The sequence below is a fragment of the Enhydra lutris genome, unplaced genomic scaffold, assembly GCF_002288905.1.
Source record: "Enhydra lutris kenyoni isolate GAN:26980312 unplaced genomic scaffold, ASM228890v2 scaffoldscaffold13, whole genome shotgun sequence".
Classification (NCBI taxonomy): domain Eukaryota; kingdom Metazoa; phylum Chordata; class Mammalia; order Carnivora; family Mustelidae; genus Enhydra; species Enhydra lutris.
In genome coordinates, this window is record NW_019154097.1 from 54,163,351 (window position 1) to 54,190,618 (window position 27,268).

The following is a 27,268-nucleotide window of genomic DNA, read 5'->3' on the forward strand; positions in this document are numbered from 1 at the left end:
AGCCGTACAGCCCCTGGACACCGGCCTGGGTCTCGACTCCCTGCCATGCTACCAGCAGCAGCTCTCCCTGCCCGGTCGGCTGAGACAGCAAGCGGTCAGTCACTACGAGTGTATAGTGATCTTGGAGGTTCAGAGGCTGGAGGCCTGGCCTTGGTCCAGCCCGGGGTCACAATCACTGGGGGCTGGAATCCAGGGCCGGACACGCTCCAGCCCGAGCTGTTGGCTCTCTGACGTCTAGGTATCCCTGGGGTACAGTGGGTCCAAGTGGAGACACCCCAACACACACCCACGAAGCACGTGGCTGTTCAGCAGAGAAATCCTTCTGCAGATTTTTCTCCAAGCCCCACCAGGCCCGGAATCTACCCCCCAGGGCAGCCTAGCACAGGCTAACTCAGTGGCACTGCCAAACACCATTTATTCTGAGTAAAAAATAAGCCACTTCCTTCATCACACATCAAGACAGACTCGTCAACCTGGCTGGTCCCACCTGGCTCCAGTCTCCCTGAAGATCCCTCGCACCACCAGACTGGCCAGCACTCTCAGGACAACAGGGTCCCAAGGCACAGGGGAGGGGGGCCCGGGCATATCAGCCCGGGGCTGCCTCAGTAGCAGTCGGCCTCATTCTCCCCCAGGATGCCCACCGTGGCCAGCATGTCCTGCAAGAGCGACTGAGGGCTCTTCTCCACGTGGTCACTGCTCTCGGCCAGTGCCCCCCGAAGGCCCTCCAGGTCCATCGACCTCAGCACGGCCAGCACGACCTCGGGCTCCAGGTCCCCCAAGGGCTGGGCCTGATCGCCTGCCCGCCACCTCTGCAGGGCGGCCTCCACGGAGGCCACATCGGGGCTGCTCCTGGGCTCCTGCAGGCTGCTGGAGGAAGCCATCTTGGCCCTCAGGAGGAGGAGCAGATCACAGGACTTCTGAGCCACGGGTCGGTCACAGTCAAACAAGGCACGGAAGGCGAACTCGAAGAGCCGCACTCGGCAGAGTGGCTGCAGGGCCTGGGTCAGCGGGCTGGCGGGGGCCGCCACAGGCGGGGTCACGGCATAGGGACAGTGGGAGCGGGGCGGGCCCAGCGTCTGCTCCAGGAACACCAGCGCCAGCTCCAGGCCCTGGGCCCGGACCTCCCAGTCCAGATCCTGGCCGGCCACCTGGAGCACGCCGGCCACAAACTGTTCCGTGTCCCCCACCACGTCGGCATGGCTATCCCTCAGCCACTGGGTGAAGACCTGCATGACGGCCCTCCGTGGGAATCCCTCCGAGTCTGTGGACAGGATGTGCAGAAGCTCCCCGAGCAGGCTCTTCTGGAGGACAGAGCGAGAGGCAGTGGGGGGGGACAGGGGAAGGCAGGCCCCCAACAACGGGCACAGAACCCCCGCCCAGTAACAACCCCCCGCCACCCAGGTGTGGGGTGCAAACCTGCTTTTCCCCTCGGCCCCCATTTGCTCGTGTATCAAACAAGGGTGACCTCACCCAAGTGACAGGTGCTTGGAAGAAGAACCAGAGATTCAGGGAATGTGTGTGACGGAACCCTGGTCCCAGACTGCCCGGCACTGGGCGGCCAACCCACTGGGCCTTGCACATCAAGACAGCTCCCTGGGGACCCACCGCCTCCTACCTGCTGGCCCCCTGGGTGCTCAGGGCTGGCGGGGGGGACACACAGCCCCTGGCTGGAGAGCTGCCCCATGGCAGTCACTGCACTGGCTCGGACGTAACTCTCAGGGTCTCGCAGGAGCTGCTCGGTGAGCCTGGGCACCTCCGAAGCGAGGAGCGCGTGTCTGAAGCCGGCCTGCCCTGGGGGTCCAAGTGGCCACAGGTGGCTGTGACTAAGGCCAGAGCCTGCAGCCTCCTCCCTCGCTTCTCCAAGGGCAGCCACGGTGCTCTGCTTCCCGAAGCCGACAAGAGATAGCCAGCGGGCCGAGCCTGGGCCCCCTCCTGCCCAGCACTCACCTCCCCAACGTCTGGTCATCTGGGTCAGGAACTCGAGGCCGGAGTCCCTCACCTCCCAGCAGGGGCTGCACAGACGCTTCTGCAGCACAGGGAGCAGCTCTGGGGCAGGAGGGGCCGCTCAGAGGGGCCCAGGCCAGGCCCGCCCTGCCCCCAACCGCTCACCCCGGCAACCCCCCCGCTTTACCTGGGGAGGGCCCAGATTACCTCTTAGGAACAGCAGGGCGTGGGAATCCAGGTCCGAGCAGCCGGGGGTCCTGGGGGAACTCAGGAGCCACCTGAACGTGGCCTGGAAGGCCTTCTTCAGAACCTGGAGCAGGCAAAGCGGGGCTGCAGGGCCAGGGGCAATGAGGGGGTAGCTGGCCTGCCTGGCCTGGTCTGCCTATCTGGTGCTCCTGCCCCTGCTCTGGGACACGAGATGGGGCCCCAGGGGCAGGGAGAGGGCAGCAGTGGGTTTCGTTTTTATGATGCAGGAGCCCTGGGCGGCGGCAGAGCTGGCATTCCGGGGCCCCATACAGGAGGAGGAGGCCGCTCCTGTCAGGACGCCCCCCCTCTTGCACTGGACAAACTCTGCAGGCCCCCTTTCCTCAGAAGCCCAGGAAACCACCAAGGCTGCTATCCCCACCTCCAACCGCCAGCCCGATGGCAGGGGGCGCTCTCACTGCACCCGCCAGAGCCCAGCCACTGTGGACTATATGTGCAGAAAACGCTGACAAGTAGTTTGGACCCCAAGGGCAGGGCCCGGCTGGCCACAGTCCCCACTCTCCCGGGGAATTAATCCCCTGCTCCCCATGGCTCAGCCCACCCAGTGCTCAGTCCTCCCCAACCGCTGGGCCTGGGTCAAACCCTGTGCCACCGCCTGCCCCTCACTCTAAGAAGTGACTCTGGGGGCATCTGCGGGGCTCAGTCAGCTAAGTGTCCGACTCTGGGTTCCGGCTCAGTTCACGATCTCAGGGTCGTGAGATGGAGCCCCACGCTCAGCACAGGGTCTGCTTGGCACTGTCTCCCCCTCCCTCTACCCCGTCCCTGTTTTCTCTCCCAATAAATCTAGAAAAAAGAAGCCACTGGCCCTGTAGCAGGCCCTGCTCTGAGAGGCCTGCAGGGTGCTCCCCACACGTCTCCCCACTCCTACCCTCCCTCCCCCTGCACCCCGTGCCTGTACCGTGGGGCTGGAGTCTGGGCTCCTGAGATATTCCAGAAGGACAGCAAACACCTGCGTCACCAACTCTGGGGGGCCTGAGACAGACATGGAGGAAGCACCCAACCTTCCCCTCCAGGGACCTCCCCAGAGTGAGAGCGCGTCAATCCGTGGAAAGCAGGGCACAGAACCCGTAAGCCGGCTGAATCCCACCCCTGCCCCAGAGAGGACACGTGGAGGACGGTGATCCCGGCACAGATCAGCAGGCAAGCGGGGCCCGTGGGGCGCTCTGGCTTACCTGTCTCCTGAGACAGCGTCCCCAGGAAATCGAGGGCCGCCCGCTGGACCCGCACACAGCCCAGCAGGAGCGTGCAGAGCTGGCGCCCCTCGTCGGAGGCAGGGCTCCCAGAACCCCCGCACAGCTGTAACAGGGTCACCGCGGCCCCCAGCAGGGGCGCCTGAGGCCAGGGGCAGGGGCGCTGGGGCTGGGGGAGAGGGAGGGGTCAGCACAGGCCCCGCGTCCCGCTGCTGCCATGGACACGGGCCCAGGCTGCACTCACCAGGGGCAGCAGCAGCTCCAGGTGGGCCAGGGTCCGGCACAGGAGACCCACACAGGCTGCCTTCGAGGGCAGGAGGATGTCGGCCGTCACGGAGTCAGCCGAGGTACTGTCCAGCAGGCCTGCGGGCCCAGACAGAGGCAGCACCCTGTCAGCGAGCCTCCCACACGCCCCTGCAGGCCTTGGGGCTGCCGCTGCATGCTGGACACCAGCACCAGAGGCTCCCAGCGGGGGATGTGCCCAGGGTGACAGGGGATGGCCAGACCCAGGCTCTGATCCTGTCTGCAGGGCTCATGAGCCGTTGAGCCCAGTCCTTCCCACAACCTGTTCCTGGGCTGGTCCTGCTGCTCAGCAGACTGGTCCCTACACTCAACACAGGGCTCCCAGGCACAAGCAGGTCCCCTTCGCTGACGCACCGTGCAGCAGAAGCAAGACGAGTCACAACAGAGGAAGCCACCACTCCACCACCACCCTGGTCACAGAATTGGGACGCATCCAGGGGACAGCTGGTGGGCCTATTGTGGGCCGGGAGCTGCCATGTGACATGGGCCCAGCTTGCTCTGGGGCCACCTCAGATACCACCCACTGGGGATGATGCTGCCCCATTCATCCCACAGCTGGGACAGGAGACAAGCAGCAGACAGGCCCAGGGCGACAGCCCCTACCCAGGACCCTGCATTCTCAGTGGGGGCGGTGAGCGGAGTACCCTGCCGCCCACTGGCCTGCCCCACCACCAAGGACGAGCTCCGGACCCCAGCAGCCTGCCCTCCTGCACCTGCCTACCCTTAGGAAGCAGCATACCTGAGGGTCCGGGGCCCTGAGCCGTAGCTTTGAGGACACAGGCCAGAGGCTGGAGGAGGACAGCAAAGGCCTGTGCCCTCAGTGCCTGTGGACTAAGCACAGAGGACACGGTGAGCACCCTTCTCGGCCGTGGGCTGAGCTGGCTGTCCCCTGACATCCTCAGCAAGTCGCATCCAGATACCCTCTTGAGGAACAGCTTTCTTGCAAGCACCTTGCCCAGCACTCAGGCCACTGGCACACAGGCCGCCGGCATGGGACTCCGAGGAAGCTGCTAGAAAGCACCTCCCCAGGCCCCAGAAACAGACCCTAGAAGGATGCGCCACACCTGCTCCAACGGACAGTGTCTGCTAAGGGCCAGGGGGACAGGAAGCCCAGCTCCCAGGAGCATTCCTGGGGCTTCATCTCCTGTGTCTTGGGCTCAGGGTCAGGTGGAAGGCTAGGCCAGCACAGAATTCTCCCGCCAGGCTGGCTGCCTGGTCCTCCCCCTTCAGACCAATTCCTCTCCCTGAATATCTGGAGAGCTGGAGCCCAGAGCCAGGCTTACACTGTCCTCCCAGGCCCTGTGGCGACCTTCACTCGCAACGTGGGCCAACGTGACCACCTCTCATCTGCCCAGAACCCTGGAAAGACTCCCTCTTTCTTCGCATCTCTCTGGACCCCTGCCTCCTTCCCTCTCCCTGTGGGAGGCTCTCTAGCCACTCCTGCCTACCCAGGGCCCCTAGAACCCACACCAGCAATGTGCACAGCATGCTAAGGCCACTGGGGAGGGGAGCAGAGGGCAGCTGAGCAAGCAGATCCTGGGTACAAACCTAGCCCTCTCTGACCAGAGCAGCCCAAGACTCTGTTTCATCTCTGGGGAACCTATAAAGCTTTTGTTTGAAAATGTTCTTCTGTCTCTACAACAGGCAGAGGCCACAGCCTCCAGCAAGGCCTTGGCAATGACCCAAGCAAGTATGGCCCCGCCACACCCCACTGGCCACCTCTGACCCTTCTCTGGTTTCAGGAACTCCCCCAAAAGCTCCTTGACCATGGGGCCCATGCCCAAGACCTCCCTATCTGTCCTCACACAAAATAAACCCCAATCCTTACCAGTCCTGCAGTTTCAGGATCCCTAACGCCAAGAGCCCTGCTTGGGTAGGGCTCAGATGGCTCAGAGTCTGAGCCAGCGTCTCCCACAGGCCGCAGCTAGAAGAACTCAGCCCAGGAGAACTGCAGAGAAGCCCAGAAAGTCAGTTCTCAGTCCTGCCAGTACATCCGATGAAGACAGAGTCCTTCCTAGGTGTGTGGGCTTCCAGACCCCCTCCGGCATCCCCTGCCCCCCGTGTGCCCTGGCAGAGCCCACGAGTTGTGGCCCCAGGTATAAGAGGTACCTTAAGACTTCCCAAGGGAAACAGCACCCCCAATGCCTGCCCACCCCGGCTGCACCGCAGAGGAACTGACCGGGCCACACTGAGAAGGAGATCCACAAGCGAGTGTGCAGCTGGCACAGGGTCCTTCTCCAGCAGAGCGGCCACGAGCGGATGCAGCTGCACCCACAGAACTTGCGTCCAAGGGTCGTGGCAGTGACCAAACGTCGTGGTCAGGACATTCAGAGCCTGTGTGATCTGCGGGGCGGCCGTGGAGCGCAGGGATTCTTCGATGTGACCCACGATCTTCTGGGCACACGCCGGCCAATCATCAGCCTGCAGGCCAGGGGGCCCCTCGGCTGGGCCTCGCATAGACAAGCTCAGAATGTGCACCAGGAGCTGCCCGGCTGCCGAGGCCACAAACAGGCTGGAATCTCCCTGCAGGGAGAAGATGGTGTCAACGGCACCTGGGGTTGGGGAAAGGGCGGGGAGAGAAGAAAATGGGGTTCAGCTGGGACAGAACCCAAGGGAGAGGGCAGATATGGTAACAGCGCCAAGTGGCTTGCTCGGCCCTGCCTCCCATCCACTCAGTGGCCGGGCACCAGAGTGGGAGAGCTCCCAGGGCGGCAGCCCTAGACCCCTGAGAGGAGCCTTTAGATCCTATTAATTTCCAAGTCACCCCAACTGCTGGGTCTGTCCTGCGAGCTAAGGACACCGCAGTGACCTCGAGGGGCCTCCAGCGCCCCTCTCCCCACCCATGACCCCGTATGCTCCTCACAGCAGCCCCGTGACATCACAGCCACTTCCACAGACGCGCACACGTGGCCCAGCAAGGTGCTGTGATGTCAGCAGGGTCGCACGGGTGCGGCAAGGCCACCGGCTGAGGGCGGAGCAGGCAGGGGACTCACCGCAGTCCGCCAGGAAGTGCAGGGCACTGGGATGCTGAGCCAGGGAGCGCAGACCCTGGATCCAGCCGCTGCGGACGGTTGGGGCAGTCCAGGCGGCTCCCCCCAGGGGGCCCGCCTCCCCAAAGAGCCTGGGTAGCAACTCTCCCTGCTGGGAAGCAGAGAAGGAAGAGGTGACCTGGGCCCGTTTCCAGGAGAACAGCAGATCAGAGATGGTTTTGCTGTTGTTTGGGGGTCGAGGCATTTCTCTGGGACTTTCTCACTCGCTGCCAACACAGGCTTCTGGGAAGTGGCAGGTGATCACCAGTGCCAGCCCCAGCGGCCCCGGCAAGGTCACGTCTGCTCACCAGGGGACAGCTTTGGGAGAAGAACTAGGTTATAAATCAAAGTTCATCAACGCTGTCAGTTGTTTACTTCAGAAATTCTCCCCCCAAAAGAGCACCGTAAGTTCACCTCCAAAAGTCCAACTCTGACCAGGACATTGTGCTCCAGGACCCCGACAGTCTCCACAGCCTATCGAACTCCTGAGCTGGGCAGGCAGGGTCCACCAGGGCACCCACCCTCCTCCAGGTATCCCCCACTCTGGTGCCCCAGTGCACCTGCTACGTTTGCCCGCCCTGCTCCTCGCACCTGCTCAAGTCCTTTACAACCCGGCTGCGAGCCCACCACCCTCACAAAGCTGACGCCTCCCCCCGAAGCTGGCAGTGGCTAATTCCCCCCACCCAAGCTCCACTGGCTGTGGATGCCCACGGGACTATCACGCGTTGTCCTACATTTGCTGCCAGTGTGTGACATTCTCATTCACTGCTGAGTTTCCACACGGCGTGTGGGAAACCCGACGCTGCCTCTTACCGAAGGCACTGCTGGCTGGTGCAGTCATTCGCTCTGAGCCTCCATGCGCCAAACCAACGGCGGTCAGAGCCTCTGCCTGCCTGGCCAGGCCCCAGGGCATCCTGTTCAGCTTCGGCCTGACCCTCAAGCTACAGGGAGCCCCTCTGATTATCTCCGACTCCAGGACCTGGGACAGCGAGACCTCAGAGACAGATGCCAACCGCTCACAGACATGAGTCTAACTCTATAGCGGCCACAGGCCCCTGAAGGGGTGCCACTGTTGGCGGCTCACAGGGAAAGCACCTTGTGGGAGCCGTTGTCTCTGAAGGGGACCGTCCCAAAGTGAGGGACCCTCACCAGTGGGGTGGGGGGGTGCGGGGCACAGAGGCTGGGCCCCTTGCCTAGCTTCGTCCATCTGCATGTCCCCTGCCTGGACACTGTCAAGTGCAGCTGGCTGATGAGGAGCCCGTGGGGCTTAAGACATCCCAGGAGTCTGCGCAGGGGTAGCTGGGAAGGGACCAGAAGGCTACCCAGTGCTGCGGGCTCGGGAGCGGGGAGAGCAGACTCTCCCTGCAGCTGAGAGCCCATCCCCCGCCCAGGCCCCTCGGCCCTGAGGGAGCCAGCGGCAGACTCCTGAAGGTCTAGTGTGAGCGCTGCCATTTTCACAGGGCTCCTACATTAGGCCTTCCCCGTACCCTCATCTGCAAAATGAAGACTGCTGGTCTGCTGACTGGCCAGGCTGCCAGGATGATACGAAAGGGCTTCTGCAAACCCTGAAGAGCTTTACAAACTGCAAGGCACCACAGGTGTGCGTGTGTGATCATGTGTCACGCGAGCACAGCCAGCACAGACTTATGCCCCAAGACACATGTCGGTGCGGCCAGAGAACACCCTGGAAGGTGGGTCCACAGCAAGCTGCGCTTCTGGAGAACATGTGCAGGTGGACTGAGGAGTGCCCAAGAGCGGCATCCCAAAGCTACTGAGGGGACACATCCCTCCCCGCTACTGTCTTCTCTTCAAGCAGCCACATCACAGCATGGCCTTCCTGTGGCCTTGGGCACATTGGGTCAGAGAAAGCGATGTGCCCTCCCGTGAGCTGGGGAGGCTCCAAGGTGCCCAGAGATGCCATCAAGGGCCAGACAGGCTCCCATCAGGCGTCGCCTAACCAACCCAGCTGTGCCCATGCAGGGGGGTGCAGAGCCGTAACATGCACGGCTCCGGGGGCTCTCTAAGCTCTATGCCTTAGTACTACGTAGAAATTCTTATGAGTCACTCATTCATTCAATCCAACAGGACCAAGTATGAGACCAGTGGTCTTGGTTAAGCCTTGTGACACGCACAGCCCTCCTCTCTGTCACAGGAAGAAACCAAGGCTGAGAGGGCTCATGATCTCGGGCAAGTCCACACCGTGGGCCAAGTGTCAAAGCTGAGTCAACCCCAGCTCTGATTCCAAACATCTGACCCTTTTACCCCAACATCATTCTGGGCCAGCTTTTCAAAGAAGGATCCCACTCAGGAATAAAAACCTGGTGCTACGAGTCACAGCACGGGGCAGCACGGGGCAGAGACCAAGGGGCCACGGCGGCTGCCCTGTTTTGTGCACCTGCACAGAAGTGAGCTGTGCACTTCTCGGCGGGACACTGAGGTGGCAGGACCCAGGCTCACCTGAAGATACTGGAAGCAATCTTCCTGGGCTGCAAATACCCCCGTGAGGCGGAGTGAGAAGGAAAGGACTCTGGAACTCAGGTCCTGGGGTTTCAGCACATGGCACAGCAGCTCCACGAGGCAGGGGTTCTCCTGCAACAGCAGCAGACTGGACCCTGGGGGCAGGCCCAGCAAGAGAGACGGTCACCGGGGCACCGTGATGCAGCTTGCCCTAAAGGACCATTCTTTTTTTTTTTTTTTTTTAATATAGTTTATTTATCCGAGAGAGAGAGTGCACATGCGCACACACAGGAATGAGTGGGGGGAGGAACAGAGGGAGAGAGAATCCAAAGCAAATTGCCCTCTGAGCACACAGCATGACTGCTTGATCCATGACCCTGAGATCATGATCTGAACCAAAATCAAGAGTCCGATGCTTAACCAACTGGACCACCCAGGTGCTTCCCCCCGCCCTTTAAGTTTTATTTATTTAAGTCATCTCTACACCCAAAGTGGGGCTCAAACTCCTATCCCCGAGGTCAAGAGTTGCACATTCTCCGACTGAGCCAGCCAGCTCTTCCCCTAAAGGACCATTCTTTTTTTTTTTTTTTTTTTTTAAATTTTTTATTTATTTATTTGACAGACAGAGATCACAAGTAGGCAGAGAGGCAGGCAGAGAGAGGGGAGGAAGCAGGCTCCCTGGGGAGCAAAGAGCCCGATGCGGGGCTCGATCCCAGGACCCTGGGATCATGACCTGAGCCAAAGGCAGAGGCTTTAACCCACTGAGCCACCCAGGTGCCCCTAAAGGACCATTCTTACGGCATCTTCCAGACCTCTATCTCTCCCACTGTTAGATTTAGCAATCCCACGGGAGAAAATATTTGCGACAACCACAAAGGAGTCACAACCTGAACTCAATGGGAGGGCGCAAACTAGAAAGGCATCACCCCACATCAGGTAAGGGACAGGATAGGAAACCCAAGGGCCCAGCACACCAGAACAGGCCTTCTGTTGCTGCTGATTACAAAAAAGAAATGCAAATTAAAGCAGGAGACCACCTTCCCTCTCAAATGGATGCTTTTTCTTACACTGAGACTACTGCTTGCAAGAAGTACAATGGAACAGCCATCCTTTTCCAGACGGGCACCGGAGATGTCTGTACTCCATGATGCTGCTGTCCAAAGGCACCCAGGTGGGCCAAGGGAAATGGGAGGCGCAGGCTGGGAGGGTTTCCCGTTGAGAGGCCCTTGCAGACACAACCACCAACGACTGTGGTTCAGTGAGAAGGAAAAAGACTGGGCTGAAAGAGCAGGAATCCAAGAAACTAATAACCACGTGGGTGAATCTAAAAGGCATCAACTTGGGCACCTGGGTGGCTCAGTGGGTTAAAGCCTCTGCTTTCGGCTCAGGTCATGATCTCACAGTCCTGGGATCGAGCACCGCATCAGGCTCTCGGCTCAGCGGGGAGCCTGCGTCCCTTCCTCTCTCTCTGCCTGCCTCTCTGCCTACTTGTGATCTCTGTCTCTGTCAAATAAACAAAATCTTTAAAAGGCATCAACTTTACAAATGGAACAACTTTTGATGGGTTTTAAAACAAGACAAAATCAAAATTCTAGAGAATGGTAACACGGAAGATTGTGCTGGGCTGGAGGTAAAGTGCCCTGAGATCCTCGTGTTGATGGGACGGACAGAGATTCTAGTTAACCTCTGACTTTAACTTTTGACTTTTTAAATCCAGTTTGTGTGTGAACGTAACCACTAAAGAACATTAAGTGGAAGGCATAACTTCAAAACCAGAAAATGAAACAATGTTAGGGGCACCTGGGTGGTTCAGTGGGTTAAAGCCTCTGCCTTCAGCTCAGGTCATGGTCTCAGGGTCCTGATATCGAGCCCCGCATCCGGCTCTCTGCTCAGCAGGGAGCCTGCTTCCCCCTCTCTCTCTCTGCCTGCCTCTCTGCCTACTTGTGATCTCTTTGTCAAATAAATAAATAAAATCTTAAAAAAAAATTTTAAAAACAAAAGTTTTATCAATCCAACAGAGGCCAGAAAAGGAGGAAAAAGGAACAAAGAGAAGGCATGGGAAGTTCTTAAAAAAAATGCAAAAGAACACAGGTTCAAACAGAACATTTAGCTTGACAAATGAAGCAGACTGTCTATTAAAGAGTTGCTCTTATTAAAATGAGAACAATCCAGGGGCGCCTGGGTCGTTCAGTGGGTTAAGCCTCTGCCTTCAGCTCAGGTCATGATCCCAGGATCCTGGGATCGAGCCCTGAATCTGGCTCTCTGCTCAGCAGGGAGCCTGCTTCCTCCTCTCTCTCTGCCTGCCTCTCTGCCCACTTGTGATCTCTCTGTCAAATAAATAAAATCTTTAAAAGAAAAAAAAAATGAAAACAATCCAGCCACGCAGCCTTTGCCAGAATCGGGGAAGCAGGATGACGCTTCCCGGGAGGGCTGGGGGCACAGTGGCCAGGGCTCGATGGCAGCAAGAGGAACGGCGACAAACCGGACATGAAAGCAGAAAGTGTGATGGGTGCCTTCGGGAGAACGTCGCTACTCAAAGGTGAAACAGCCTGCCCCTGCACGGACCTAAGCTAGCTTCAAGATCCGTACAGGAAAACACAGAATGGAATTTCAGAGAAAAACTGTTGAATCCACTATCTCAGGGTAGGGTTTTCCAACCTCAAGAACAATCCAGCAAAGTGACGAGCAAGAACACAGTGGGCCTGCGTCACAGACAGCTGAATAAAGAGCCATCCTGCAGAGCGCCGAGGCCGACAGAGCCCAGGCCAGCCGGGGGAGAGGTGCACTGCGGACGCACCCCGCTTCCTGGAAGTGGGGGACTGGGGCTGCAGAATCACACTGTGCCAATGCTCGAACCACCCTGGGTGTGAACTCACTGAAAACCAACCATCTGTACACTCTGCGTCAGGCCTGTGGTATGTGAACTACGTCTCTGAGAAACCTGTCTGAAAGGAATTTTTAAAATCTGACGACAAACTAGGCCACAGCTGAGGACTCTACAAATACCAGAAGCGCAGTAGCTATGATGTCTACAGAGCATCTGTGGAAATTGTCTGTGGGCTCCGCCACGATAAAAACCCTGATGGGTACAGAGAAATCAAAATATGCACGTTTTCCAAGTCCAATGAAACAAGTTAGAAGTCAAGGGTAAGAAGACTGAAGAAAACCCCACACTGTGAATCTAAAAGATACCCTTTCAAATCCCTTGTGCGTGAGGGAAAAAAAACCACCATGATAGCACGATATACCCGAAGACAAACGACAGAAGCACCTCGCAGTAAAACGTGCAGGACTGAGCTTCCACAGAAGTATGCAGCCTTCCGTGCGTGTATTAAAAAGGAGAGACGGAGATGCTCAACTCCAAGGAGGGGAAAAGAGCAGGATACACCAAATGAAGAGCAGAAATTACTGACAAGGGCTCTATCCTAAGGCCACTGCCAGCCAAGAGATCAACCATGAAGAGATCAACCGTTGACATGAAAAGATTTCCACAGGAAGAAAACCGAGTTATTTACAATAAGAAGCATCAGAAACACAAACACCTAATGAGAGGGCTGTGGTTATATGAAATATGGTCCATTCACATAGCGAATGAACAGAGTTGATAAAATCAACATGTTCTACACAGAAAACTCCCACTGTAACGGTAACAGAGAAAGAGCAAGACATGATGTTACATTTATGGTGTGACTTCATTTTTACCAGAAAAACGCAGCTTTGGGGCACCTGGGTGACTCAGTGGGTTAAAACCTCTGCCTTCAGCTAGGGTTGTGATCTCAGGGTCCTGGGACTGAGCCCGGCATCAGCATCTCAGCATCGGGCTCTCTGCTCAGCGGGGAGCCTGCTTCTCCCTTTCTCTGCCTGCCTCTATGCCTACTTGTGATCTCTGTCAAATAAATAAATAAAATATTGGGGAAAAAAAAAAACAAACAAACCCGCAGCCTTGGGGCGCCCGAGTAGCTCAGTCAGTTAATCGTCTGACTCTCGATTTCAGCTCAGGTATGCTCTCAGGGTCGTGGGATCAAGCCCCTCGTGGGGCTCCACACTCAGTGAGTAGTCCACTCAGATTCTCTTTTCCCTCTCCTTCTGCCCCACCACCCGCTTGCACAAATGTCCTCTCTTTCTCAATAAATAAATGAAAATCTTTTTAAAAAAAAGAAAAAGAAAAAGAAGAACAGCTTTATGATGTGTTAGGAAAAGGGACTGAGAAGAAATTAAAAAGTTGATGGTGGTTTAATTTTCCTCTTTACTCCTTTGTGTTGTTCGAGTTTCATCTAACGAATATGTATTAGTTTCAAAATAACAAAAAGTGGTTTCTCCTAAACAAATAAATGCAACAGTAACAACAAAGTAAGTTCCTCTGCAGTTACCTAGTGTGAACTGAACAAGAGGAGGCCTGAATCAGGGCTGGGAGGAGATCAGAACCTCAAGATATAACTGTCCCTTGCTCATTCCCTCTGGCTTCAACCTGATGTGTCCCCAACTAGCCAGAGGGACTCTCTAGGATGTGAAGAAAGGGAAACAGAGGGTCACCCCTTCCCCTGCACAGGCACCCTCTGGCCTCCGGGAGACAGTCAACAGCAGCAGCACCCTTCCCCTTACCAGCTTCAGTTATGGTTTTAAACCAGTCCAGCAGCTTCTCCAAACAGGTGTCATCTGCCATGGGCTGCCTGGGGTCTGCCAGAACGGCACAGAGAGCTGGGAGGAGTTGGGAGCACTCTGGGTCCATGGTGAGGCTGGAGAGTCCTGCAAAGAAAACGTCAGAGCCAGGTCCCACCCACGCTAGCCATAGGCAGCCCCCGTGTCTCCTCGGGCCAGGCGCTGAAGACGGTCGCCCTCTGAGGGAGCTGTCGGGATGTGATGCAAAACCTCAGCCTGGGTGGCGCTGGTCAGGAGCAGACAAGGCCCTGAGTTCCGGCCTCCCAAGCTGGAAAGGGACCTTAGGAGCTCGGGGCCTGCCAACCTTGGACAGCACGTGAGCCACTTAGGGGTGTGTGCGCGCGTTCTGGTTCCAGCCACGCTCACCGGGCACAGCGTCTCTCTCGGGGTCGGGGCGTCTGCATCCGACACCTCCGCAGCCAGCAGCGTGGGGAGGCTAGAGGCGCTCTGTCCACTGTCAGTCCCTCCCGGGCCGGGAAGTGCACCTGCGAGTCCTGCCGCGAAGGGGCCGGGAGCCCCTCAGTCCTGCGGTCAGGGCGCGCTCTCTCGGGAGGCTGGGGGTGGGCAGGGACTCGGTCGCACTCCGTCCTCGGTGATGCTAGTTCCTTGACGAGGAGGGACCCTCGCTGAGGGAGCCGCCGCGGCCCGGCCGGCCGACGGGCCCAGAGAGGGCACGAGACCCGGACCCCTATTCCCGGTCCGGATTCCACCCGGGAAGCCACCTAGGCTGCCACCGCTCCCGGGGCCCGCCGCTCACCTGCTTCGCGTCCCTCGGCCGCCGCAGGCACCGCCCCGGACCGTGCCACTTGCCCGGTCTGGCGGGAGCGCGCAAAAGGACAGCTGGCCACGGGAGACCCTCAAAGTCCCCGGAAGGCCACTCGGGGAGCCGCGGGAACCCACACTTGGGGAACGAGTTCAAACTGAGTAGCGCTGAGCCAGGCCGGCGCCACACCGGTGGGCCCTACCCGTCAGCCTCACAGGGACGCCGGTGGTACGTGCGGAGGATCCAGGGGGCATTGCGCCCGGAAGGCGGGGCTTTTTCTGGAGGAAGGGGTGGGGCCAAGGCCGGAAAAGGCGTGGTCTCGCCGCCCGTGGACCTAGAGTACGCACCAGGGCAGGTGGGAGGGATGCACGACGGAAAAGGGACTTCCCCACCTTTAAGGCGAGGTCACTGGTCCTTTGGCCTCAAAACTGGATCCTCAGGGCCCATCAGTTGTGTGCCAGACTACTCAAAGCCAGTGGACAAAAACAAGCCTCATCTTGGGGTGCCTGGGTGGCTCAGTGGGTTAAGCCTCTGACTCTTGATCTCTGCTCAGGTCTTGATCTCAGGGTCGTGAGATCAAGCCCCACCTCTGGCTCCCACAGCAACAGAACAAGCCTCGTCTTCCCACAGTGTCAGTGTTTCAGTGAAATTTCTGAGGAAACACCAGGTACATATTACCATATAGAAAGCAGAATTCCTAGGGGTACTAAACTAAAAAAGAACTTTAAAAAACATGGACTTTGATGGGTAAGCACTCCAGACACCCCATCCCCTTAGAACTCCATGGGTGAGAAGGTTTTGACTGCACAGTTATCTTCCCTGAATTGTGATCCCTCATTGTAAAACTGGGGATACTAATATTTGCGTGATTGAGCAGTTGTGGGGGAAAACATCTTTCAGCAGCACTGTGCTAAGTGCTTCACTTACCATAAATCCCGGTGATTCTGTGCCAACTCTAGGAGGGTGTGTACTATTACCATCCTCACAGGTCAGTAACCTGAAGGGTAGAGAGGCTAACTCCCAGCTAGTGGGCTGACACAGTCTGGATCTGAACCCAGGCAGCCTGGCTCCAAAGTTAAATACTATATTATACAGGTCCACCATTTCGTACCTGAAACTTTTGAGGACACGTGGATCAGAACACATAACTATTCACACTTCAGGGAAGGTACTGGTACATACACACTCTATGTAAGATTACAATCCCAGCAGTATCTCATGCCATAATCCAATGTGTCAAAAGCCCCCCCCCCACCGTGAGATGCATTAAGATACACTCCAAGTGGAATACATAAGCACCGTACATAGCCTCAACTCAGACTTTTGAGTTGAGGTCAGAACAGGTTTTGCCAACAAGAAAATTTTGAAAGGCTTTTTAGAAGTTTTAGAATTCAGAAGAGCAGATAAAAAGTCGTGGACATGTACTCTCTTTCTAACTAAACGAGGGAAAGTAAGTGAAGCAACACAAACAGAAGAGCAAGGGGATCGTAGAGCCCCAGGAGCTGAGCAAGAGGTACACCTCCATAGGCAGTTTAGGTAGCAAAAGCTCTTGTCCCTTTTGCGGACAATACCTGGAGGAAATAGATGGGAGTCATTAAGATAACCAGCTCAGTTTCTCCTGCTGCGAGGGTTTCAGCCTCTGAACCATCTTGTGGCTCACCCCTTTGTTGTGCAGGTGAGGACGCAGAGGACAAGAGGGCCACGAAGCTGTAGTAGGTGTTGGTACCAGAACTAGAGCAGTAATAACCTGCCAAGCATTCCTACCACACCACACTACAGCGGTTCCTTCATTCACCCCATCAAACGAAGTCTGTCACATTGCACGCACTCTGGCACGGGCAACTAAGCACGTTACAGATACCGACTCATTGGAGCCTCACAACAACCCTTTTCTCCACTTTGTATTTGAGGAAACAGCGGCACAGAGAAGTTACATGACTCCTTGGATGCCAGATATGTATTAATTGAGCACCTGCCTGAGCCAGACACTGTTCCAAGGCATGGAGGCACGGCTGTGAACTAAACAAAGACCCTGCCCCAGACAGCTTACCATCTAGACACGGAATACTCTTGTAGATAATGTCAGGTGGCCAGGGGAAAAAAAGCAGGGTGAGGGGACAGGGTAGGTACCCTTGGAGACCTGTATGAAGGAGCAAGAGCAAATGGTACTTGCTAATAATAATTTAAATAAGCTTTGGAGCCCAGTGCTCCTGAAGATCTTCATGACGCCACTTGAGTGCTGTGCAAACTCATTATTTTTTATTGTCCTGGGGCTACATCAGAACCCAAGAGCCTAAAATAGAGATCAGGGAGAATAACTTTACGAATGCCACGTGTCCAGAAGGAGCACTGCACACGCCCCTTGTCCCTTTCAGCGTTAATCTAACAAATACTAGCATCCCGTTCTGGTGACTAGCGTACAGGTTTGTCGAGGAGCGTCCACGTGAGAGGGCTGACGCACCCCAGGAAGTGTTCGTTAAGCGCAACCGGCCGGGCTCTCGGGACATCCCCCACCAACCTCCGACACCCCCATCCCCGCCCCTCACCTCCGGGCGCGCTGCGCGTCGGCCCGCAGGCTGCTCGGCGCACGCGCACGGTCGGCCGGGCTCGCCGGCCACATCCGGGGCTCCGCAGGCGGCGCGGTTGCCATGGCAGCGGGGTCGCGGCTGGCTCGCGGGCTGGGAGGCCCCAAGGCTGCCGGCTGCCGGGCGGCTGGCGGAGCCGCACAGCGGGTCACCCGAGCCCGCAGCGCCGAGGGGCGGCCGGGCAGCGCCGCAGCCATGTCGCTAGGCACCGCGGAGCCGGCCTCGGAGACGGTAAGCGCGGGCGGGCCTCCTCACTCCCTACAACTCTCCGGCTCTCCGGGCCGGGCACGGGCCCGAGGAAGGGGCGCACGGCCGGCGGCCGCCGGGTGACAGCTGCCATTATTGTTACCGCATAAGAGCGGCCCTCGGGCCCCTGCCCGCGTGCAGCCGGCCGGGCGTCGCCGCCCCCCACCCAGCCCCCAGCGGCCCGTAAACCCCGCCCGCCCCTGCACAGGCCGCCGCTTCCAGGAAGCCCTCCCGAACGCTGAGCCCTCGCCGCGCCGCGCCTGCGAGGCCCCGGCCTGTGCCGAGCCTGCGACCGCGGTCCGCGGGGCAACGGAGCCCACTGCGTAAGTGCCCGCCCACCTGGGCCCCCAGGGCGGGGGCAGCGGCCGGGGCTGCGGGACGGAGCCATCTGGATGCGCGAGGCGGGTGGTGGTGGGGAGGGTCGGGGGAAGAAGCCCCAGGCTCCCGGGAACAGCGCGCTGCCCAGCACAGGTCGGAGAAGGGTTCCCGGAGGAGGAGCCTCCAAGTTTCCTCCGTTGGGTGAGAGCAAGCGTGCTGTCAGCTCTTGCCTTTTTCGAGTGTTTTTGGCGCGCATGCTCTTCGCTGGAGGGTCAACGTGGATGAATAGGCGGCATTCGGGTGGGAGGAGAACGAGGTAGTGAACCGCACTAACATGGCCTGTGCAGAACATGAAACAGGCCTATGTGGCCACCGTGGGTTGCAGAGGGCTGCTTTAGGCCGCGTGCGCCGGGCAGGTGCCCAGGACGCCCTGGATGTCCCTGACCAGAGGAGTTCTGAGTGCAGAGGGTCCAGCAAGCACTAAGGTCCTGGGGTGGGGAACATGGTGTGTGTTCTAAGGCAGGAATGAAAGCTTGGCTGGGCAACCTCCTTGGGGAAGGTGGGCTCCAGCCTGACCCTGGACAGCCTCTCAGGCCATACGGGGAGTTTGGACTTTATTTCAGGGCTTCTGGAGGGTTCCAGACAGAGGGCATTTTGCTCACTTTGCTTCCTTCTCACGGAGAAGGCCGTGTTGGGTAGGGCTACGCAGAGCTCTCCTGTGCAGAGCGTCCCTCAAGACACCAAGTCCTGCCTCATCTGGAAGGCCGGGCCACCTACCTGGGACTCACTCACTGCTCCTTTATCTTTAGAAAGTAACTCCTTAGGTCGTGATTGTGAAAATTGTGAGCGCTAGAATGTGGAACGCCAATTTACCCATGATCTAACCACCTACACAAGATCACCTTAATGTTGGTGTATTTCCTTCCTGATCTTTTCTCAATGGATCTCTTCCCACACAGCTTTAAAAAAAAAATCGAGATCATATTTAAGTTGTTTTGTGACCTTTACTATTTAATTTGTTGTTAACGTTTTCCCACAACTACACATTTTCAAGAGCACGATTTAGAAAGTCTGAGCTGTGGCTACCCCTACTTTATCCGTTTCCCTGCTTTCCCCCTCCTGTTTGCACTTTTTTGCTACTAGGAACAGCACAGGTATGAATATTCTTACACACTTAAGGATTTGTTAAGCCCCTTCCACGTGAGGCTCTGAGGATGCGAAACCAGTAAAGCCCTGTGCCTTGGTGTCAAGGAATCCGGTCTCATAGAGGAACCAGTCCAAAGCTCTCTCAGCACTTAGGAAGACTCTCAGCCCTTGGTCCAGGCTAACTTTTGGCTTTCTGCTGAGCTTGGGTCTGTCCAGTATCAGACAGGAACCTCTTGAGAGCAGGCGCTGTGCTATCTGTCCGTTCCCCTAGTGGACTGCAGCTGCCTCCGGGCTGGCTGGTGGACTTCCCAGAGTGCTTACTCTCTGCTGGGGGACTCACCGTGCAGTGGCTGTGTACAGAGCCACGGGATGACATGGAGCCCAAGTGGGACCACCAGTGATTTAAGAGCCAATGCTTATGGAAGGGCTTAGAGTTTCTAGAACAAGACAGTAAGAACATTTATTAGGCATTCACCATGTGTAAGGTTCTGTGTCATGTGCTTTACTACTCAGGTGACCCCCTGGCCCTCCCTGACCTCTTGCACAACCCCTGGGCCTTCCTGCCTCCCGGACCCTCCTGCAGCCTCCCGGCAACACAGCTCGAAAATATTTATGACAGCTGCTCTGAAAGACTTTGCTAAGTCCATCATCCAGGCCCATCAGAAGTTTCTGTTTCTGCATTTCCCCATCTATCGCTCACACTTTCCTGTTTTTCTCTGTGTCTCATAGTTTCCTGTTGGAAGCTAGACATTTAGAAAGAATGTTATAGCAACTCTGGATTTTGATCCCTCCTCTCCATGGGACCAATGTGGTTTGCTTGGTGGCTCATCTGTTCGCTGAGTGACTTGGCTGGACTGACCCGCACTTGATCTCCCCACGCTGTGTGGCCCCTGATTCCCTGCTTGGATTCTTTCTTATTTACATTCTCTAGCCTCACCACCTAGGGGTCACCCTTGGCTCGGCACAAGCCACTTTCTGGTCAACTTTCTGCCCTTGACCACTGCGTGTATGTGTGTGCGCACGCACGTACGTGTGGGCACACATGCCTCTGTGATGTGTGTGTGCGTGTGTGCGTGCATGTGTGCACCTGGTGTGTGTGCATGTGCAATGTGTACACACGCCTGTGCGTGTGTGTGCGCGTGCATGATGTGTGTGCCTGCACGTGCGCATGTGTGGCCTGGAGGCTGCTGGCACAGGGCGGGAGTTTACAGTTTTTGCCCACCTGCAGCCAAGGTCTAGCAGCTTGGGTCGCTCCTCTCTATCTGAAAGGGCAGCCTGAGAGGGCAACCTGAGCCGCCCATGTGGCCCCTGGACTTCAGGGATGTGTGATTTTACCTCTAAGCCCGGCTTCCTGGGAGCTGCTCTAGCCGCGGAGTTCCTCGTTGAACCACTGTTTGGTTCAAGGTAGTGTCCATGGGCTTGTGCCTCTTGGTGGATCGAGGTGTGGTGTGGAGAATGTTTCCAAGCCCACCCTGAGTCTGCTCCTGGTGGGTGCAGTCTAATGTAGACGGCCTCCCTGAGCCTCAGGGTTGACTCTGACCCCAGGAAGGCGCTCCTGGACCTGTTATAGTTCCACTTGCTCTGCTGGTTAACTTTCTGCTGCAATGATTGCAGAGCCAGGAGGGCTCTGTAATTGCTCCCCACCATGTCACCGCGGCCTTCGACTTGACAGTGGAATCGGGGAGGCGTGGGAGTGCTCCACTACTCGCTACAAATAAAGCCAGTGGCCCCTCACCCCCCTGCACAACCACTGGCCTGCCTCTTCCCCGGGGAAGGACTTCGGTGCTACGCTCAGCGGCAGGGATGGCTGTGTTTCTCCTGGAGTGACACCCCTGCTTCAGGAGGGGGCGCTGGCCTTCTGGGCTTGACTCTCCCTGTGTGGGACCTCTGCCCTACCAGCAAGCTGGTGCTGGGGCATTGGGGACCCAGAATTCCTAGCTTGCCACATCTGGGGCAGAACTTATACCCTACCATTCCCCACCATCCTGCCTGCACCCACCTAGAGCGGGTATCTCTCAAATAGTTTGTAAGGGATGAAGTTTGGGGGCAAGGGGTGCCCCGGATTCCCACTATTTTCCCCCACATTAAGTAGATTTTCTTGAATGAATCTTCCTCTATTGCTCTATGCCTTTAGGTCAATTTCCAGAAACTTCAAGCGATTATTTATTTTATAAGCTTCTGTGTTCAATGGTTGTAGAAGAGACAGTTGCCCGAGCTCCTCACCCAACCATTCTGGAAGTGTATCCTTCCTCACTGTCACCGTGAACTGAGTCCCCGCAGGCCCCTGCATCTTAGATGGACGCGCCGTGTCTTCTCCCTCCATGTTTAATTAGTAGTGTATGTGGTCTTTCAGTGCTTTTAAAAATCTGGTAGAGGAACGTGTCCTCTGTGGTCGAGGAAGCTGAGATGGGGAGGGTCAGTGGCATGACCCACATCGCACAACATGCACAGAAGCCTGATGCCGCTCCAGGCCTCCCGGGACTCTCTGCCTGTGGACTGCCTGCCCGCCCATGGTCCCTGGGTTCCCATCGCACAACAGGTGCTGTCTAGCCCGGCAGCCTCAGAGAACCGGCTGTTAATGTGTTTGCTGTTGGTTTTTTTCTTTAACGTGGTTGCTGTTTTTAACGCCGTCTGTGGCCTCCTACCGGTGGAAGGGGCGGGTCTGCAGCAGCTCCGTGGCTCCAGACGTGGCTGGTAGGGCTAGACACCACAGTGACCCATGGGGAGGACTGGCTAGGGAGAGGGCGTGGTGGGCTGGCACACGTGTGGGAGAGGGAGGTCCCTCGGTGTTATCCACTGCACACACACATAACCTCATTCCCTCATTAAGCCTTCAAGTCACTACAGCTTTCAAGGGTGTATTCAGAACAAGTAATAATGATGAGTGTCCACAAGAGAAACCTCTTGCTTGCTGTGTGGTTTTCAGCGGGTTCACACGCACCGTTGGCAGGCGCGTCCTTGGCGATGCCTGGGTACCTGGATATGGTTGCCACAGTGGCTCCTCTGGTCTTGCCCAGGATCTGCACATTGAATCCACTGTCTTACCTTCCTAAATGCTGCATGTTATATTCATACACTCTGCTCAAGGAAAACTCCTCTCTCTAATCGGCATGTGTTCTTTCTCCCCGAAAAGGTCACCTGTTTAGTGACCTCGAAAACCCAAGTCTGTGGCTGGTAAAAGATCGTGCTTATTGGAGTGCGCTCCCTTCCCCGGCCCCACATCACGCCGCACCATGGGTCCTGACTCTGGGTTTCAGAGAGAGGGGGGACGCTGCCCCCGTTTGCAGCAGACCCGCAAGCTGCTAGCAGCATGTTGTTTAGGCTCTGACCCTCAGCCCTGCAGAGGACCCGTGTGCCTTTCAGCAAAGTCCCGCTGGGGTGGGAAGTGGGCTCCACCACACCACGGACCCCCACAGCCAGACACGGATAGTCGGTTCACAGGAGGGCCGTGCGGTCCTAACTCCCAGCAGCAGCTTCTTAAACCAGCGACAAAACAGTCTGAAAGAATTTAAATTTTGCTCCTCCCGTCTCTCCTTTTTTCAGGATGTAAACTTGAGCCAGTGAGTTACATGGAAACACTCTTCTCTTGAGAAACGACCTCCTAGTCCTGAAATTAGGCAGTACAGATTTTATTCGCGCCCCCCCCCCACCCCACCCCGGGCCAGGGCAGGAAGCGTTATGCGTCTGAATAATGCATGTATTAATGAGTATGTTTTTTTGAACGACTTCACCTTGTTCTGATCAGGATCCAGTCACAGATTCCACGTGCTTTGATGTGAAGGTGAACGAGAGCACGTTTTAAAAATGTGGAAAATGAAGTCCTTTAATCCCAAACTGTCTCTTTATCAACAGTTTGTGCCAATGGTGTCGCTAGGTGGACAGACATGGAGCTGTCCTGCAGGCAGAGGCTCTGCTCTGTGTCCCCCACCCCTTCTTTCTGCTGGGCTGAGCTGTCTGGCCGCCACGTGCTTACTCTGACCGTGTTTTTTGAGTCTCTGCCTGTGTAGCTGTGGATGGGCTCTCTCCACCTTGTGTGTACGACCGTGGGGAGCCAAGCAGGTGCCCTAAAATTTCAATGTTTGCATCTCTTCTTCCAGGGAGATGACAGTCTATCTGCAATTACCTTTGACTCTGACTTTGAGACGGTGAGTGCGACCGGAGGCAGCCGCTGATCCCCGCGCTGGCTGTTTTGCCGTTACTCATGTTACCCAAATGTGTGCACTAGGTCATTCCCCCCGAGTGTTGAGTTTAGAGCTGGAACACAAACCGCACGTGCTCCTCAGCACCTGAAGAGTTTTGAGCCCTTAGTTGAATGTAAACGACTGTGGTTGTAGTTTTAAGACTTGTATGCAGATGTTAGTCCCGAATGGCGTATATTTGAGGCAGATGGTAAGCTCCTCTCCTGGGTCTGGTTTTGGCTACAACCCCTCAGCCCCGAGTCCTGACCTGTAAGGGGAGGGTGAGGGCTCTGGGAGGAAAGAGGAGACCCTTTGGCAGCCATCCTGGTGCTGCGTGATGTCGTGGCCGGATGGCCCCTGGGCTGCCGGAGCTAGCCTGAAGGGAGAGTGGACAGCATGTCAGTCATCCCTCAGCACAGAGCCCTGAGGGCACGTGGCCCCAGCAGATCCCCCTTGCACCGCAGCTCTGTGGACTCAGGGGGAGCCTCTCAGGCCCCCTGTCTGCCATGAGAGACCTCTGCGGCATGGGCACATAAGTAGTGGGTAGGAGAACCCAGTTGGTGCCCAGTTCTGGGCCTGGCATCAGGGTTGTCCCGGGAGACGGGATGCCAACAGGGTCACTCCTCTCCTGGACCAGCCCTCCCCAGGTGGCCTTGCAGGTGCCTTGTTCACAAGCGTTTCTTCTTGCCAAATCCGCCCTCGTTGACAGTCACAGCCTGACGCTCCAGGCGCTGGCATAAGGACAGTGGGGTGGTCGAAGATACACCACTTGTGGGGTGTCTTCAGTCTGTGCCTATGTAGTGTTGCCAGGGCCCCTGGGGACCCAGCTTGGCCGGAACGTGGCTCTGATCACGTGTCCTGGGGTCACCCCGCCATGCCGTGGGCTTTTTCCTTGGCTCAGGCTGTGCTCATGTCTCTGCTGAGTTCAGCTCCTCTGTCACTGCCCTCACACCTGCTCCGACCCCTTCTGAACATGCCCGCACTTCACCACTGGGGCCTTGGGGCTGCTCTAGAAGGCTCAGCATGCTTTACCTCATTTCCTCTTTCTTTCAGAAAACAAAAAGGAAAAGTTTCCACAAACCTCCACCCACATCACCGAGTAAGTATGACCAGGCCCCTCATCCCTCAGATTTCTGCAGTTGAACTCAGAAAATGGTTTTCAGAAGCTGTCCTTCCCTGGCATCTTGGGAGAAGGATCGCGAATGCCTTCTTCAAAACTTGGGATCATTGAAATGCGACGTTTCCACTGCTTGGCTCCATTTTGTGTTGGGGTCTTATGAGCTGGCACTCTTGGGGTTCCCGCTTTCCCCCATGGCCCCAGTGCTCCCTGTGGGAGGAGGCCCAGCGAGGGGCTGAGGCTCCTGTTCGTGGTCCCCAGAGCCCCCAGCAGATGCCATGTTTCCAGCCTCTTGGGCTCCTTCCCTACCCTCTGAACCTGCTTGTGTCTTTGGAACGCTGCCATGGCCAGAGAGCCTTGTCCCCTCCGGATCGGCTCCTGCGTGAGAGCTGCTGTCGGCACACTGGGCTGAGCAGGTGTCGTGGCTTCCTGTGGGTTCACCTCTGTGCCCCCCGTCCTCGGCAGGGGCAGCAACTCTGTCTGGGAGACAGCGCCCTTGCCTGCGGGCAAGCAGGCGGCTGCCCATCGGGTACGAGGCGGCAGGGCGGGTTCTCCTTTGCCCAGGCAGCTAAACTGAAGTTTGGGCGCCTTCTGAACAACAGACAGTTACTTCTCGCAGCCCCGGAGGCCGGATGTCCCAGATAGGGCTGGCAGCACAGTTGGGTTCTGGTGAGGCCTCTTCTGGACCGTGGACGGCTGTGCCGGGTTATATCTCCCATGGGTGAAGGGGCGAGGGAGCTCGGTGGGGTCCCTTTTATGGGGGCACTAATCGCATCATGAGGGCCCCCGTCATGAGCCAGTCATCTCCCGCAGGCCTCACCCCCTCACGTGGTCATAGTAGGGGTTAGGTTTCGGCGTAGGACTTGTGGGGGCACAAATGTTCAGTCCATGACGCGTGGGCTTTGTCCAGATGGCCAGCCAGCCTCTTCCTCTCGGCTGTTACGACATTACTCTAGAGCACAGTGAGCCACAGGTGAATTTTACGCTTAGGAGTGTCTTCAGGACAAAGTTTAAATCCTGGATTGGCTTCCTTTTGCTCGCCAAAAACCTGAGGCAGTCCCAGACTTTATTACACACATATCTATGTTCCTTACACGCATGTACACTTCAAACACCGTGTCATGTGTATGACACACTCAGAAAATGCTAACGGACTTTCGTATTAGCCCAAGGGAAACATTTGAAAGATAATTCCTGCCAAGGAAAGAAAGCGTGTTTTCTATTACAAAGAAATATAAACATCAGAGAGAAATTATCTTTGAGTTTGGATTTTTGATGATCTTGCTTTCCTTCTGTGGAGGAGCCTGACAACTGATAGAAAGTGAAAGTGGGGTGTTTGTGTTTTAAACCTTCTTGTTTTAAAACCGTTTTGTTTTAAGTCCTCATGGCTATGAGGTGCCGAAGGTAAATACCACAGCATCTTTCATCATTCTCACCGAAAGTCAGCATTTCAAGTGTTTAAAATCATAATTAGCAGATCGTTTTTATCTTGATTTCTGTAAATGTCAGAATTGTGTTTCATGTCAGTTGCACCGGTGAGAACCCCCGGATCACCACTGGAGGGGGCTGCTGAGCCTCAGCGGCTCTGCGGCTCCAGTGCTTGGCGCCTGGCCGGGAGTCTGGCTGGTCCTGCACTGATCACTATCGAGGCTGCCCTGCTCCCCGCTGACCTGCGGGTCCTGACCCCAAGCTCTGGCGCCTCTCTCCGTGGGCCAGCACTGCCTCTCACGCTGCTTGGCCAGACATCAGGCCCAAGGCCTGTTCCCCTCACGTCCTTCGGAAAGCCTGTTCAGCAGGTGTGCTTTTGTCTGAATTCCTGGGCCATGACAGCAGTGGCCACGTGTCCTGTTAACGTCACAAGCATGTCTTTGTAATGTCCAGGCCAGCTCCACGTAGGTCTGTAGCTTCCGGAGCATGGGGGCTGGGTGCTGGGGGCCCTGCTCGCCAACGTGCTCCCCTGGCCGAGTTTCCTTCTGCCTTTCCTGCTTTGGTCCGTGTGCACGCACATTTCCTGAGGAATTCTTACTATTCGTTGATGAAGCACATACATTTAGGAGGGAAATGTTGTTTGGACAGCTGTTTACCTGATTGCTGATTTACTTTATCAGTGAGCACTTAGATGGACAATTTTGGAAGGCCATCAGCTGTCCCGGTGAGCGAAAATGTGTCCGGGTCAAATGGGTCTTTGTTCTCCTGTTCTAAATCATAATGGGACATTTCTCATAAATTTTGAAGCCATGGAAAAAACATAGGAAAAAAAATTTTTTTTTAGATTTTATTTATTTGATAGAGAGACAACAAGAGAGGGAACACAAGCAGGGGGAGGGAGAGGGAGAGGGAGAAGCAGGCTTCCCACTGAGCAGGGAGCCTGACGTGGGGCTTGATCCCAGGATCCCGGGATCATGACCTGAGCCGAAGGTACATGCTCAACGACTGAGCCACCCAGGCTCCCCAAAATCATAGGATTTTTTTTAAAGATTTTATTTATTTATTTGACAGAGATAGTGAGAGAGGGAACACAAGCAGTGGGGGTGGGAGAGGGAGAAGCAGGCTTCCTGCTGAGCAGGGAGCTGAATGTGGGGCTCGATCCCAGGACCTGGAATCATGACCTGAGCTGAAGGCAGCAGCTTAATGACTGAGCCGCCCAGGTGCCCCAAAACATAGAAATTTTTAAAAAACTAAATATATTAGACTTATGTTTTTAGGAACTACTCTAGACAGACATTTCTTTGCTAAATATGAGCCTGTTTTTTGGATAACTAAGTTTTCACATACATTTGTCATATCTTCCATAATTAAAGAGATGAAATTCCAGATTAAAAAAGAGCTTTAAAACATTTCCCTTATTTTGGTAACAAAGTAAAAAATGCCCTGGAAAGGTAATTTTCTTCTCATTTCTTCCACATTTTTCTTTTAAAGATTTTATTTACTTATTTGACAGAGATCACAAGTAGGCAGAGAAGCAGGCAGAGAGAGAGAGGAGGAAGCAGGCTCCCTGCTGAGCAGAGAGCCTGATGGGGGGCTTGATCCCAGGGCCCTGAGATCATGAGCTGAGCTGAAGGCGGAGGC

At 56.3% G+C, this 27,268-nt stretch overlaps 2 protein-coding genes across 7 annotated transcripts in view; one reads left to right on the forward strand and one right to left on the reverse strand.

Moving 5' to 3' along the window:
- Positions 1–397: 397 nt before the first annotated feature.
- On the reverse strand, positions 398–14,835 carry LOC111145892 (BRCA1 associated ATM activator 1). Of its 6 annotated transcripts, XM_022501186.1 has the most exons (15): positions 14,604–14,835; positions 14,213–14,451; positions 13,790–13,933; positions 9,188–9,342; positions 6,695–6,842; positions 5,881–6,253; positions 5,530–5,649; positions 4,441–4,532; positions 3,643–3,761; positions 3,381–3,567; positions 3,107–3,180; positions 2,152–2,254; positions 1,948–2,046; positions 1,616–1,791; positions 398–1,301 (listed from the first exon to the last, which is right to left on the reverse strand). In XM_022501186.1, exons 3-15 carry the CDS (start codon positions 13,914–13,916, stop codon positions 603–605), a joined length of 2,472 nt encoding a protein of 823 aa, XP_022356894.1. In that variant the 5' UTR covers positions 13,917–13,933; positions 14,213–14,451; positions 14,604–14,835; the 3' UTR covers positions 398–602. The 6 variants fall into 6 exon arrangements, with proteins under 6 accessions (XP_022356894.1, XP_022356896.1, XP_022356898.1 ...); XM_022501188.1 differs by lacking the exon at positions 14,213–14,451; XM_022501190.1 differs by lacking the exon at positions 14,604–14,835 and having other exon boundaries at positions 14,332–14,594.
- A 2,525-nt stretch (positions 14,836–17,360) lies between these two features.
- LOC111145792 (IQ motif containing E) overlaps positions 17,361–27,268 on the forward strand; it is a 66,234-nt gene continuing 56,326 nt past the window's right edge. The window contains exons 1-3 of the mRNA XM_022501009.1: positions 17,361–17,425; positions 23,002–23,049; positions 24,136–24,181. Of these exons, the coding sequence (XP_022356717.1) occupies positions 17,390–17,425; positions 23,002–23,049; positions 24,136–24,181 (130 nt within the window). The 5' untranslated portion in view covers positions 17,361–17,389. The remainder of the gene's footprint in view (positions 17,426–23,001; positions 23,050–24,135; positions 24,182–27,268) is intronic.

Coding starts and splice junctions, on each gene's coding strand:
- LOC111145892 (XM_022501188.1), bottom strand. CDS start 13,916: ATGGACCCAGAGTGCTCCCAACTCCTCCCAGCTCTCTGTGCCGTTCTG. Junction 2,255..3,106: donor GCCCAGACTCCAGCCCCACG/GTACAGGCACGG, acceptor TGCCTGCTCCAG/GTTCTGAAGAAGGCCTTCCA. Junction 1,792..1,947: donor GATGACCAGACGTTGGGGAG/GTGAGTGCTGGG, acceptor TTGGACCCCCAG/GGCAGGCCGGCTTCAGACAC.